The following is a 14,916-nucleotide window of genomic DNA, read 5'->3' as shown; positions in this document are numbered from 1 at the left end:
TTGATACTATGCAACAAAGACCTATCATTGGCTCTTTAGACTCTTCGCCCTCAATAGATGAAGTAATGACATCAATAAGTAAATTGAACCTTGGTAGGGCACCTGGAAAGGATGGAATTTGTGCTGAGGTCTTGCGATTTGGTGGTAATTACATCACACAGTCCCTTCATGAACTTATTAGTGCAGTCTGGAGGGATGGTGCAATCCCTAAGGACTGGAAGGATGCAATTATTCTTCCTCTATATAAAGGAAAAGGAGCCAGAACAATGTGTGGTAACTACAGAGGTATTGCTCTACTATCAGCTGCTGGCAAGGTTCTGGCAAATATTCTTCTTACTCGTCTGAATGGGTGTCTCGTAAATGATGTCCTATCTGAATCTCAATGTGGCTTCTGATCTGGTAGAGGGACAATGGATATGATCTTCACAGCAAGACAGATGCAGGAGAAGTGCTATGAGCAGAATATGGATCTTGTCCAGGTATTCATTGATTTAACAAAGGCCTTTAATACTGTAAATAGGGCCTTGCTATGAAAAATACTTGGCAAACTTGAATGTCCGGTTCACTTTGTATCTATAATTAAATCATTTCATGATGGGATGGAGGCTTGGGTCAATGTTGGTGGTGGCATGGTGGGACCCATTCCTGTAGAGAATGGTGTCAAGCAGGGTGACATCCTTGCCCCAACTCTCTTTTCTTTGTACTTTGCTGCTGCTTTTACTCATGCTTTTGCTAAGGTTAGCTCTCTGGGAATTTATGTCAGATATCGATCTTCTGGTTGCCTCTTTAATCTTCGCTGATTTGCTGCCAATTCAAAGGTTCTCCAGTCTATTATTTGTGACCTCCTTTATGCAGATGACTGTGACTTAGTCACTCATACAGTGGATGACATGCAAATACTCATGAATTGCATTTCTGCTTCTTGCAAGGCATTTGGACTTGGCATTAGCCTGGACAAGACTGTTGTAATGTTCCAACCTGCACCAGGAAATCCATATGTGAAACTAGCTATCTTGGTTGAAGGAACAATTCTGAAGGTAGTAGACAAGTTTGTCTACCTGGGCAGCACACTCAGCCATTCTTGCTCCCTGGATGAGGAAATATGTTTCAGGTTGCAGAGAGCAGCTAATTCCTTCCAGTCTCTTCAGTCTCATGTCTGGTCCCAGCATGGCATAGCAAAGCAAACAAAAGTTGCTGTGTACCGTGCTTGTGTACTAACATCGCTCCTCTACTCGTGTGAAACATGGACTCTGTACATACGTCAGGTAAGGGTCCTTGAACGCTTTCATCAGAGATGTCTCAGGCACATTCTCAAAGTTGGCTGGACCTCAAGGATTCCAGACACACAGATCCTGAGGACAGCTGATATCCTGAGTATTGAGGCGATGGTGCACAAGCACCGGTTATGCTGGACTGGACACATTATTAGAGTGAAGGATAGCAGGATTCCTAAGCAGATGCTCTATGGAGAACTTGTGAATGGAAGGAGACTCCAACAGAAACCAAGGCTGTGCTTTAAGGACTGTGTCAAATCCTCACTAAAGGCTTGTGATATGCAGGACACTGACAGGGAGAACAATACCTGTCATCGTCACAGATGGAGGAAGCAGGTTAAGGAGGGGATCAACACTTTTGAGAGAGCACGTATCCAGCATGAAAAATTTAAGCGAGCTGCAGGAAAGTGCACGGCTCGTATAGTGAATGGGGAAAGCTTAATCTGCAATGTTTGCAGTCATATATGCTTATCAAGAGCAGGGCTCATTAGCCACCAACGGAGCCGTAAATGCAAAATGTAAGTTAGTACTAGAGCGCAGAATGTTCCTGAAGGTCGGCAATGGTCTTCCTCGGTCACAAGTGGACGGCCATCATGTATGTATGTATGTATATATGTATGTATGTATGTATGTATGTAGAGAATTCACAAAAAGAAACAAAAGATGAAGACAGGTGGTGTAGAAAATGAACAGATGCATTAGTATAACGCTCGGGAATCGAAAAAGTCTTTAACATTTCGAGCCTACGCTTTTCCACAGAAAGGAACAAGGAGAGAAAAAAAATGTGTGTAGTGGTTAGCGATCTATCATGGCGAATGTATGTATGTACGTATGTGTGTGTGTGTGTGTGTGTGTGTGTATGTGTGTATGAAGTATCTATGTATCCTTCATGTATCTTTTATGAAGCTGTTTTGGGTGTTGTTTCTTTCAGAATGAATGACAAGTCTGCTGTGTCAGCTGGCTCATTCTTATTATTGTTGATTACATGGATCAAATGTATGCCAACCATGCCCATTCAGTCTATTATTTTCCAATTATCTTGAACTACCATGACACCCCATCTTTTATTCTGGCATAGTGTGTCTGGGACTACATTATCTAATGTGTCCTTCTTTGTTGTTGTTGTTTAGCCCCAGGTCAACCTGAACCAATGTAACCTATCTTATTTTCAGACATCTAATATATCTAATGTCCTTCCCTTTTTAAAAAAGAAAACATTTGGGATGCAATTTGAAGGGTTTTGCTGTTATTTCTAGCAGTTCATTCAGACCTAGACACAAAGACGTTCCAACTGTGATGAAACCTATTTATTTTATGTATCTCAGGCTACAATGTCCAGTGTGTCCTTAAATTGTAATTTAAGGGGTATTTGGCTGCTATTTCTAGCAGGTGATGGAGCCCTAAACACAAAGACGTTTCAATTGTGACCATCATATTTATTTCGTATATACCTCAGATTACATTGTCCAGTGTGTCCTTCCAGGTTTTAAGACACTAAGATGTGATTCAAGGGACATTTGGTTGCTATATCTAACATATCAAATGACCATATTGAAATTTCTTTATACATATATACATACATTTTTAGCCCCAGGTCAACATTGACTGAGCAGCCATATGATCAAAGACAGTCAATTTATGGCCATCTCACCCTGTTAATCTACAACTAGAATACACAATGAGTTTGTTCCTTATTTCATAATGTAGGATGTGATTTGTGGGTGATTTGGCTGCTATTTCTAGCAAACCAAGCAATGGAGTAGAGCTACAATTAAAGATATTCCAATTGTGACCACCTCTTCTTATTTATCTACAACTACACGTTACAATGAGTTCGTTCCTTATTTCATAATGCAGGAAATTTGGCTGCTATTTCTAACAGGCCAAATAATGGAGCAAACCTATGGTCAGAGACATTCCACTTGTGACCATCTCCATCTTATATATCTACAAACAGATGATTCAATGTCTTGGTTCTGTATTTCAGAAAATAGGATGTGATTTGCAGGAAATTTGGCTGCTATTTCTAACAAGCCAAATAATGGAGCAGACTTATGGTCAGAGACATTCCATCTGTGACCATCCCTGTCATATATATCTACAAACAGATGATTCAATGTCTTAGTTCCTTATTTCAGAAGATAGGATGTGATTTGAGGGAGATTTGGCTGCTATCTCTAACAGCCCAAGCAATGGAGCAGAGCTATGCATAAAAACGTTCCAAATGTGACCATCCCATCTTATATATCTACAAACAGACAATTCAGTGTCTTGGTTCCTTATTTCAGAAGACAGGCTGTAATTCAAGGGAGATTTGGCTGCTGTTTCTAGCTGGCCAACCTACCACCTTGCAGACGTTCCCTCTCCTGCTGCTTTGGTAGTTTTGCTGGGTTCACAAGAAGTTCTTGTTGGTTCATCCTGCTTTTGTAGATAATAATGGTATTTGTAGTAGCCGTGGCGTCGAGTATATGTGATCCTCTGCACAGGGCGGCTCTTACGCCTGCAGCAGATTATGCGCATGAATGCTGTTCTGAAGTTCACATTGCATAAAGCGTAACAGAATGGGTTTATTGTGCTGTTTAAGTAACATAACCAATAACCTGCAAAGATATGAAAAAAATGATGTTATAAATAAAGATATGGGTATATATTCTTTTACTCTTTTACTTGTTTGAGTCATTTACTGTGGTCATGCTGGAGCACCACCTTGAAGGGTTTTTAGTCAAACAAATTGACCCCAGGATTTATTTTTTTTAAAGCCTAGTACTTATTCTATCAGTCTCTTATGCTGAACACCAACACTGATTGTTAAGTGGTGGTGGGGGACAAACAGACACAAAGACATACACACATAGATATATACATATACATATCTATCTATCTATCTATATATATATACATATGTGTATATATATATATATATATATATATATATATATATATATATATACGATGAAAGTAAACAAACAAAGTTTGTTTTTAGAAGCGTTGAGATGTATTGAAAGATAGAGAAATAATTTCTTTTTATTCTCAAACGCATGGTAATGCTAATAAATAGCGTGATCAGGATAAATTATCCATACATTGCAGAAAAATACGCTACCAGCCAGCCAAAAAAAAAAAAAAAAATATATATATATATATATATATATATATATATATATATATATATATATATATATATATATATATATATATATATATATATACACACACACACACACACACACACACACACACACACGCATGTGGCTGTGTGGTAAGTAGCTTGCTTATCAACCACATGGTTCCAGGTTCAGTCCCACTGCATGGCATCTTGGGCAAGTGTCTTCTACTATAGCCTCGGGTCGACCAAAGCCTTTTGAGTGGATTTGGTAGACGGAAACTGAAAGAAGCCCGTCGTATATATGTATATATATGTGTGTGTGTATGTTTGTGTGTCTGTGTTTGTCCCCCTGGCATTGCTTGACAACCGATGCTGGTGTGTTTATGTCCCCGTCACTTAGCGGTTTTGCAAAAGAGACCGATAGAATAAGTACTAGGCTTACAAAGACAAAGTCCTGGGGTCGATTTGCTTGACTAATGGCGGTGCTCCAGTATGGTCACAGTCAAATGACTAAAACAAGTAAAAGAGTAAAGAACAAGAGTATGAAGATATTTAGACGTCTTTTAGGGATATTTTTATCCAAGATACACTGGTATAATATACTGTATTTTGAAGAGATATTTCTTCAATGAATATATTATACAAAATATCATAAAATATCAAATATTATTATTAAGTAAGAAAATGGAGAGATCCAATGGATACAAATTAATTTATTAATTAACATCTGCTGTTGTTGGATGTGCCATTGACCCTGAGTGATATAGATAAAGAATGCATCAAATTGTCCACAAACTGCCCTAATCTTAAAGTAATTGTGATGATTGACTTTTAATGTAGTTATCTTCCAACCATAAACTGTAGGAACTATGACTGAAATTGGCCAAGTGGGCGGTGGGGTACTGACATCTCTGTGTCAGTGTATGTATGGGTATGGGTTGGTGTGAATGTGTGTGTATATGCCTATATGCATCCTAACATGGGTTAGCAAGTATACAAACCCTTCGTCCCCTAGACACTTTAACCTGCATATATATTCTTTCTTTTTCTTTTCTTTCCTCTTTCTTTTTCTAGTACCATTCCTTTGTCTTAAACCTAATGTAACTTAATCCTTCCTTTTTCTATCACCTATTCACTTCCCCTGCAGAAAAATCTTTTTCATTCTTTTTTTTTTCCTTTCTTTTTTTTTCCTTTCTTTCTTATCTACAGTTATATGTTTATATTTACAAATGTTTACCATTTTCATTATGGAAAGTTAATAGAAATGAACATTGTAACAATGCTTCATTCCCTAACTTGACGGGCATATAGCAACATGCCTGTTTAAACTCAAGATCATTAGTGAGACACCACTTTATGTATGGATGTACCTGATGTGACTCAGACTGCAAAATGGATGCAACACATGTTGAATGGAGTCCCACCCATAAAGGACAGTAGTTGGAAGGGTTGAAACGGTCACTGTACTAAATCAAAACTAATACCAAATCCAGCTTCTGGTTAATCAATTATTATTATTATTATTATTATTATTATTATTATTATCATCATTATTATTTATATGTATATATATATCATCATCATCATCATCGTTTAACGTCCGCTTTCCATGCTAGCATGGGTTGGACGATTTGACTGAGGACTGGTGAAACCGGATGGCAACACCAGGCTCCAGTCTGATTTGGCAGAGTTTCTACAGCTGGATGCCCTTCCTAAAGCCAACCACTCAGAGAGTGTAGTGGGTGCTTTTACGTGTCACCCGCACGAAAACGGCCACGCTCGAAATGGTGTCTTTTATGTGCCACCCGCACAAGCCAGTCCAGGGGCACTGGCAACGATCTCGCTCGAAAATCCTACAGGAGCCAGTCAGGCAGTACTGGCAACGGCCACGCTCAAAATGGTGCATCTCATGTGCCACCCGCACAAGAACCAGTCCAGGGGCACTGGCAACGATCTTACTTGGCTTGCCGGGTCTTCTCACGCACAGCACATTTCCAAAGGTCTCGGTCAGTAGTCATCGCCTCGGTGAGGCCCAATGTACGAAGGTCTTGCCTCACCACCTCAGCCCAGGTCTTCCTGGGCCTACCTCTTCCACGGGTTCCCTCAACTGTTAGGGTGTGGCACTTTTTCACGCAGCTATCCTCCTCCATTCTCACCACATGTCCATACCAGCGCAATCGTCTCTCTTGCACGCCACAACTGATGCTTCTAATGTTCAGCTTTTCTCTCAAGATACTTACACTCTGACGGGTATTCACATTGACATTACACATCCAACGGAGCATACTGGCTTCATTCCTTGTGAGCTTACGTATGTCCTCAGCAGTTACAGCCCATGTTTCACTGCCATGTAGCATGGTTGTTCGTACGCATGCGTCATACAGTCTGCCTTTTACTCTGAGTGAGAGTCCCTTTGTCGCCAGCAGGGGTAAGAGCTCTCTAAACTTTGCCCAGGCTATTCTTATTCTAGCAGCTACACTTTCAGCGCACCCACCCCCACTACTAACTTGGTCGCCCAGATAGCGGAAGCTATCGACTACCTCTAGTTTTTCACCCTGGAATGAGATAGAAGTTGTTTCCTGTTTGTTTGCAGTCTTTATTGCACCTGAACATCTGCCACAAACAAAAACTAACTTGCTAGTTAACCTGCCTTTGATGTTGCTGCACCTCTTATGTGTCCATAGCTTGCACAGGGTACATCTTATAGAGTTACTACCTACTCCTTTTCTACATACTGAGCAGGGCTATCTACCTGAAGGGGTTTGTGTTTTATCTACCTTCCTACTTATTAGGATTTTGGTTTTAGCTAGGTTGACTCTAAGGCCCTTCAATTCTAGACCTTGCTTCCACACCTGAAACTTCTCCTCTAGTTCTGATAGTGACTCCGCAATTAGGGCAGGGTCATCAGCATAGAGGAGCTCCCAGGGGCAACCTGTCTTGAACTCCTCTGTGATTGCCTGGAGGACTATGGTAAATAAGAGGGGGCTGAGGACGGAACCTTGGTGGACCCCTACCTCTACCCGGAATTCATTGCTGTACTCATTTCGAACCCTCACCTTACTGGCAGCATCTCTGTACATGGCTCGCACAGCTCTCACTAACCATTCTTCTATCCCAAGTTTCCTCATTGACCACCAGATAAGGGATCGGGGGACCCTGTCAAAGGCTTTCTCCATGTCAACGAAAGCCAGGTACAGAGGTTTATCCTTAGCTAGGTATTTCTCCTGCAACTGTCTCACTAGAAATAAGGCATCAGTAGTGCTTTTACCTGGCACGAACCCAAACTGCATCTCATCTAAATTGATTCGCTCCCTAATTAGTTGGGCTATGACCCTCTCTGTAACTTTCATAACCTGATCTAACAGCTTGATGCCTCTGTAATTATTTGTATCTAAAGCGTCACCTTTACCTTTGTAGCAGTTGACTAATATATATATATATATATATATATATAGTTGAAAACCAAGAGGAGAATGGAGATTTATTCACATCCAAGAACTTTTTTATTAAAAAGTTTTCTACAGCATATATAACTATGACCAACATTTGTTTCATCTGCAGCAACTGCACATTGCTCTGTATGCAATTATCCATTCTAGTCACTGCAATTTCATCAAGGATCAATCACTTATGACATTTCAAAGTGAACTAATTCAAACAAGCGTTCTGCGTTGGTATTCAGTTGAAGATGATAGTGTTATTTTTAAATCGAATTGAATTCTGGTCTTATAATCACCTCTACTAGTATTACAGTTGAATTATAGTTTTAAAATGTTTATTTATATTACAATTAATTGTAGTAGTTTTGTTTACATTTTACTGTATGGAATACATTATTTATACAGAGGTATTTCACTTATTTTGGGTTTATACCCTCAACTGATACTGTTGTGGATAGCTGGCATCTATACCATTTTGCGAGATAATGTGGCATCTGCAAGGATTATTTATCCCTTATATATATATATATATATATATATATATATATATATATTACAGTTCTATATTTAAGAGATGAGGAATTATTTACATTATTTACATTATTTACATTTGACGGATATTTGTCCTCATCTTGTTTGTTGTTAACACAACGTTTCGGCTGATATACCCTCCAGACTTTGTCAGGTGTCTTGGGGAAATTTCGAACCTGGGTTCTCATTCCTAACGATGTTACTATTATTATATTATTATTAAATTCACTCCATAATTGCCCACGGGCATATGGCGTAGTGGTTAAGAGCGCGGGCTACTAACCCCAAGATTCCGAGTTCGAAATTTCCAGGTTCGAAATTTCCCCAAGACACCTGACGAAGGCTGGAGGGTATATCAGCCGAAACGTTGTGTTAACAACAAACAAGATGAGGACAAATATCCGTCAAATGTAAATAATGTAAATAATGTAAATAATATATATATATATATATATATATATATATATATATTATATAATATATGAGGGGCTTCTTTAAGTGTCCATCTACCAAATTCACTCACAAGGCTTTGTGTGTATGTGTGTGTGTGTGTGTGTGTGTGTGTGTGTGTGTGTATGTGTGTGTATAAGAGAGAGAGAGAGAGAGAATAAAAGCTGAGAAAATGTGTGTGTATATGTGTATGAGGAGAGAAACTTGTGACGTGAAAGAGAGAAGAGATGATGGATGTATGTATGTAAGAAAAAGTGTGTGTGTAGGTGTTTGAGTGCATGAAACAGAGCAAAAGATGTTTTTTTGTCTTATTTTTTGCTTGCACTGGAGGAAGAGGCAGGTCCCCTCCCTAAGCTGAGGATATTGATAGTGTAGATGTTCCTCTTGAACATTTTTAAGTAAACACTTTTGGAAAAGATACAGGTAGGGAAGGGATTTCTGGTGAAAGAAGATTGGGTGTAGTGATGAGAGAGAAAAAGATGTATGTATATGAGAAAGTGTGTGTGGGAGTTAGAGAGATGATGGATTGATGGATAGATAGATAGATAGATAGAAGATAGATAGATAGAAGATAGATGGATGGATGGATGGATGGATGGATAGATAGACAGATAGATGGATGAAGGGATGGATATATATATATATATATATATATATATATATATATATATATATATATATCATCATCCACATGGACACTTTTATGTGGTGCTGCACAGGTGCTTTGATGTGGTTCTGCATGGGTGCTTTTACATATCACCTCACGAGCACTTTTACATGGCACCACACAGGCGCTTTTACATGGAACTGCATGAGTGCTTTTACATGGCACTGCATGAGCACTTTTACATGATACTGCACAAGTGCTTTTACGTGATGCTGCATGGGTGCTTTTATATGGCAACAGATGTAATTGAAAAGAGGAGAAATGTATAGATCAAGAGTGCCAGAAAGGGTTTAACATGTGCTCAAATAGAAGCACCAATTAATTAAAATAAAATGGGAATACTCACCAATAGCATATACTGTGTTGTTAATACAACCTTCACAGAACACTTGCAGAACTGCAAAGATATTGTAAGGCGTCCAGGTGATGATAAACACCAGGAGTATAGCAGTTAGGGTTTTTGCAGCTTTTTTATCCTGGCATCGCATTTTCTTATCCTGCTGTGAACGTGCTTTGTTCCAGACTTTGTTGGTAACGTGAGTCTGTCGTGTCGTTGTGATTCTTTCTGAATCTGTAATCTTCCTACGATCAAGCAGTGGTATATTTGCTGAACAGGGGGCGGGAAGGGAAGAAGAAGAGGAAGATGGAGAAGTTATAATGTTCAATTGGTTTGATTCAATCAGTTGATCAGCATTCGTCCTTGCCTCTGACCTAACATTACATGAATTTTCCCAGCTTTTATTTTGGTATATTTTTTCATCGCACAAACTACTGTCATCCATCTTGGTTGCTTTTTGCTCCTGGTTTCTCTGTTGTCGGTTTTTCATTATTGCTTTATTCCCAGTGTTCTGACTGTCAAGCAATGGCGTATCTATTGATCCAAGTGGTGAAGGTAGTGAAGAAGACCATGGAGAGGAGGTGGTATTATTTTGTTCGATTGGGTCTACATCGTCTTGGGTTATTTCTATCCCTAAGTGGACATGGCACGAATTTTTGTGGTTTCTCTCATGTTGTCTGTCATTGCATAAATGCAAACCGCTGTCATCTGTCATGGCTGCATTTTTCCTTCCCTGATGTACAAGCAGTAACTTATCACCTGGTGATGTAGGTGGTGAAGATGAAGAAGGCGAGGGAGTAAGTAAGCTGTTCTGTTCAAGTGAGCCTACAACATCCAGTCCAGGTTCTTTCTCGAGCTTTAATCTAACATGATTTGAATTACACTGGTTTCTCTTACATTGTTTATCACTACCCAAACACAGACTGTTACTATTGTCACCAGCGTCGTTGTCACCACTACCATCATCATCACCATCGTCGTCATCATCATCATCATCATCATCATCACCACCATTTTTCTTGCATTTTAAATTGTTGCTATCTATTTCAACACCATCGCAGTCATCATCGAAACTAATCACCACCGCCATTTTTTCTTGTTGTTCATCCTTTATTTCTGAATCTGACGTTTCTTCTTTGTGTTTGCTTTTGACAAATTTTACTTTGCCCTCAAATCTGCTGCTACACAAATCATTACTGCCTTCTTCTTTACTGCATTTTCCATCATTATTATCCATATTCATACTATCAACATTATCAACACTAATCGGTGCACATTTTCTGTTTTTTGCTTCAAAGTTTGCTGCCTTTTCTCTCTGCACAGTTCTGCCACATTTTGCTTTTAACTCTGACCCATCACATTTCATGTTATGGTTATCAGTCTTTGAACTATCAACATTGTCAATACCAACAGCACTTGCATTGTATTTTCTTTCACAAGTCCACATTTCCTCAGTTTGTTTAGTTTTGTCCATCTTTGCTTTTAACTCTAGCCCTGATCTAGCATGATACGAAGTACTACCATCATCTTTAGGTTTATAACATTCCCTGTTGTTATTATTATATGTTACAGTACAATCAACATCATCAATACTAATCACCGCATCTTTGTTTGCTTCAAAATTCATCATTTGTTCTTTCTGTTCATTTTCAGCAAACTTTGCTCCACGCTCTAACCTGTCATGACAAAAAGCTTTGCCATTACACAAAACATTGCCATCATCCTCATCCCATTTCTTGTTATTGTTATCTCTCTCAACAATATTAGTAACATCTTTAGTCTTTCTTTCGCAATTTGATGTTCCTGCGTTCACCTTAGTTTTATCAAACTTTGCTTTTACTTTATCTTTTGTTACTGTTATTCTTTCTACCATTTCAGAATCATCTTTATTTTCTTTTCCTTTCACTGTTTCAATATTTTGTTGGTTCAGGTTCTTGTCATCATTGCTGCTATCAGCATCAGATGATTTAATTAAAGATGTGTACATCAATCTCTCTTTTTGGTCATCATAAATCATTTCTTGTTGTTGCTGTTGTTTTTGTTGTTGTTGTTGTTCTTCTCCTCCTTCGTCAACCATAGTAGCAGCAGTAACTTCAGACAGATTACTATGCTGCCGACTTGACATACCACTAGTCATGTCCTCCTCATTCGTAGAAGGAGTATCATCGACATATCCCTTCAAATCGACATTTGTATCACTAAGAGGTGAAAGAAGCATTTGGCTGCCAGAACTTTTATTTTGGCGTCTCTCAGAAGATTTCAGCATATTTGAATTCCTTGTATTTATTAAATTATTTGATAATGGTGTGAAATCAGAACAATCATCTCCATTTTTACTCGACAAAGAAACGGTAAAGGACTTCAGTGTCAGTCTTGAGAATTCTTGGTCTCTATCAACATTACTGACATCTAGACTTCTGCTGGATTTTCTCATTGGTTGTATATCAGAAGACTTAGGAGTGATGGTCATCATTGAGTTTATATTATCAGGGACTGATATGAAATGGGAAGAATATCCATCTTTGTCTTTATCTGCTGGCAGAACAGCTGGCGATTTCAGTGTTAACTTTAATTGGGATAATTCTTGATCTCTCATGGCAGGGGGAGATCCTGGTGGATCACTTGTGCTAGAGTCATCGATATAATCAACATCACGATCTATTATCGGGCAGCACAGTTTTTTGACACGATTTGGATTAGGATTCGGATTCAGATTCCGATGACTTGTTAACCATTTTGGCAGCCTTTTCTTCCACTTGCTGTTGTTTTTGGTCTTCTTTCCTAGCTGTTGATGTTGGTTTTCATCTTCGTTATCATTATTGTGATTATAATTATTGTACTGGAATCTACCATCAGTTTTTTTAGTAGGTGAAGAAAATGAACAAAAGTTATTGCTTCTCTTTTGTTTAGAGCTAATAAAACTGTTGCTAGATATTTCTTCATCTTCTTCACTGGAAATAGTGTTTTTTTTACTACTGGAAATGTTGTGTTTTTTACTGCTGCTGCTGTTGCTACTGCTGCCATTTAGGTGTTTGGCTGCAATCAAATTGACGAGTCCTTTCTGTCGGTTTTCTGTAGCTCTCCAAATCTTATAATACAGGTAAATCATTATTGAGACAGGTAAATAAAAAGCTAATAATGCAGTAATAACAGTGATAAAAGAATTTGTTTTTAAGAATTGTATATAACAGTCTTTAGAAGGAACGGTACGTTTCCCTTCAATGTAGGGCCATGAGAAAATCCATGGGGACCAAAGCAGGATTGATATGACCCAGGCACAGCCAATCATGATTGCGGCTCTTTTCGGAGTTCTTTTTGCTCTGTAGGTCAGAGGACGAGTGACCGAGAAGTAACGGTCAAAGCTGATGATTAGTAAGTTTGCTACTGATGCGTTACTCATTGTGTAATCCAGGGCGAGCCAGCAATCACAAAGTACTGATCCGAACGGCCAACTGTAGCCATAGAGAACATACAGAGAATAAAACGGCATAGATATTAATCCAACCGAAAAATCGGCGACTGCTAGACTCAGTAAAAAATAACTGCTGACTGTTCGCAGTTTTTTCTCAATTTTGAAAGCTACAACTACAAATATATTACCAGCAATTGTGGTCGATGACAAAACTACCAGAATGAAAGAAATCAAGATGATTTCAGCAAGGCTAAAAGGAATAACAAATTCATCCTCATTAGATACTATTACACTACTGCTCGTAATAAAAGTGGTGGAATCATTAGTAAGTGAAACCGAAGCTGAATAATCAAAACCACCAGAAACAACAGGTTCATAAGTTGCAAGAGCAAGAGTATTACTGTTACTGTTGTTAGGGGTGATAGAACCATTTAAATATCTGTTGTAGGAGTTGTAATTTTTATTTTCACTTCCATTGCTGAACTTGCTGTTTTTGTTGTTAGCTATGAGAAATGGCGCATCTGTGGCAGAGGAGGAGGATGTGTTTGAGTTTAACATAAAAGCTTCCATTTCCATAACGTTACATTACATTGTCTAAAGACACATGCTGCGTTGATCATGTTGTAGTGGGCCTAATTCTGACTTTTATTTTCATTCCTTTATCCATTTCAACTACAATCACCACTGTTGTTGATGTTGTTATTTTGTAACAATGTGTGCATGTGTTGGTGGAGTGCAGGGTAGATGTGGTGCAGTGTTAACATAAAGTGTTTGAGGTTAACACAACAGTTTCTTTTTTCACTGTAGTTTTAGTTTTCTTCTTGTTTTTCTAAACATCTTGCGGTCTTTCACCGTTAAACCATTACGCAAAAATCTTTCCTTTTTACTTTCTCTTTTCCTTTTTCTTTTTACATAAGAAGTGACTTAAAAGCTTCCATTTCCATTACAAATATCAAATGTCAATGATGAAATTTCAAAAGTTTTATAGAATACGAAGATGCATGTTATCAGAAATGAAAGTTGGGGCAGTGATGAGGATAGAAGTGGGTGAGAAGTTGGCAGTTAATAAAAAGGTATAAAAACAAAACAAAAAATGTTAATTTTTTATATTTCAGATGCTACAGCTTGGTCGTGCAGCTATTAAATTGTTGAGACCATTATCCGAAAAATTCTAATTTTTCTTATATTTTGAAAATAGAGTCGGTACTACAGCATAGTCATGTAGCTGTCAAATTATTGAAACAGTAACAGAAAAATTTTAATTTTTTTATATATCAAGATGCAAGATTGTGCCCTAGGGTGGTCGTAGTTGATTGAAAGTAGTTATAGGAAAATGTAGTTCTTCTTCAAGTGGTTGCTACCATAATGAGTTTCATCACATGACACTATACTCCACCACACCACATCAGGACTCGCTGTACTCACTTTTTAGTATTGGTAGATCTTCAATTCCATGTTGTGTGTGTCTGCCAAAATACCATTCTCTATTAGTGTGTGTGGAAGTCTCCAAAATATACCATCAGATATGGCCTGGTGTTTAACACAATAACAATAACCAGAAAAATCTATTAGTGTTGAGCAATAATCATACCAAATTTTTTAATAGCTTGTATTTGGTCAAAGGCACAGCTCCAGACTGAACACAGTCAAATGGTTGCATCTAGTCAGTAGAAGAGAAGTTAAATTTCTGATAGTCTGG

At 38.3% G+C, this 14,916-nt stretch overlaps 1 protein-coding gene across 2 annotated transcripts in view; it reads right to left on the bottom strand.

Moving 5' to 3' along the window:
• Window positions 1-2,689: 2,689 nt before the first annotated feature.
• The window catches only part of LOC106881417 (uncharacterized), a 133,949-nt gene continuing 121,722 nt past the window's right edge, over window positions 2,690-14,916 (bottom strand). For both annotated transcript variants that reach the window (XM_089344688.1, XM_052977577.2), the window contains exons 2-3: window positions 9,815-14,916; window positions 2,690-3,874 (exon numbers count right to left, since the gene is read on the bottom strand). The exon at window positions 9,815-14,916 is cut by the window's right edge and continues 19 nt beyond it. In XM_089344688.1, the coding sequence (XP_089200814.1) occupies window positions 3,615-3,874; window positions 9,815-13,793 (4,239 nt within the window). In that variant the 5' untranslated portion in view covers window positions 13,794-14,916 and the 3' untranslated portion in view covers window positions 2,690-3,614. The remainder of the gene's footprint in view (window positions 3,875-9,814) is intronic.

This window comes from Octopus bimaculoides, chromosome 28 (genome assembly GCF_046866305.1).
Source record: "Octopus bimaculoides isolate indiv1 chromosome 28, ASM4686630v1, whole genome shotgun sequence".
Lineage (NCBI taxonomy): Eukaryota > Metazoa > Mollusca > Cephalopoda > Octopoda > Octopodidae > Octopus > Octopus bimaculoides.
This window is presented reverse-complemented; position numbering and strand designations above follow the sequence as displayed.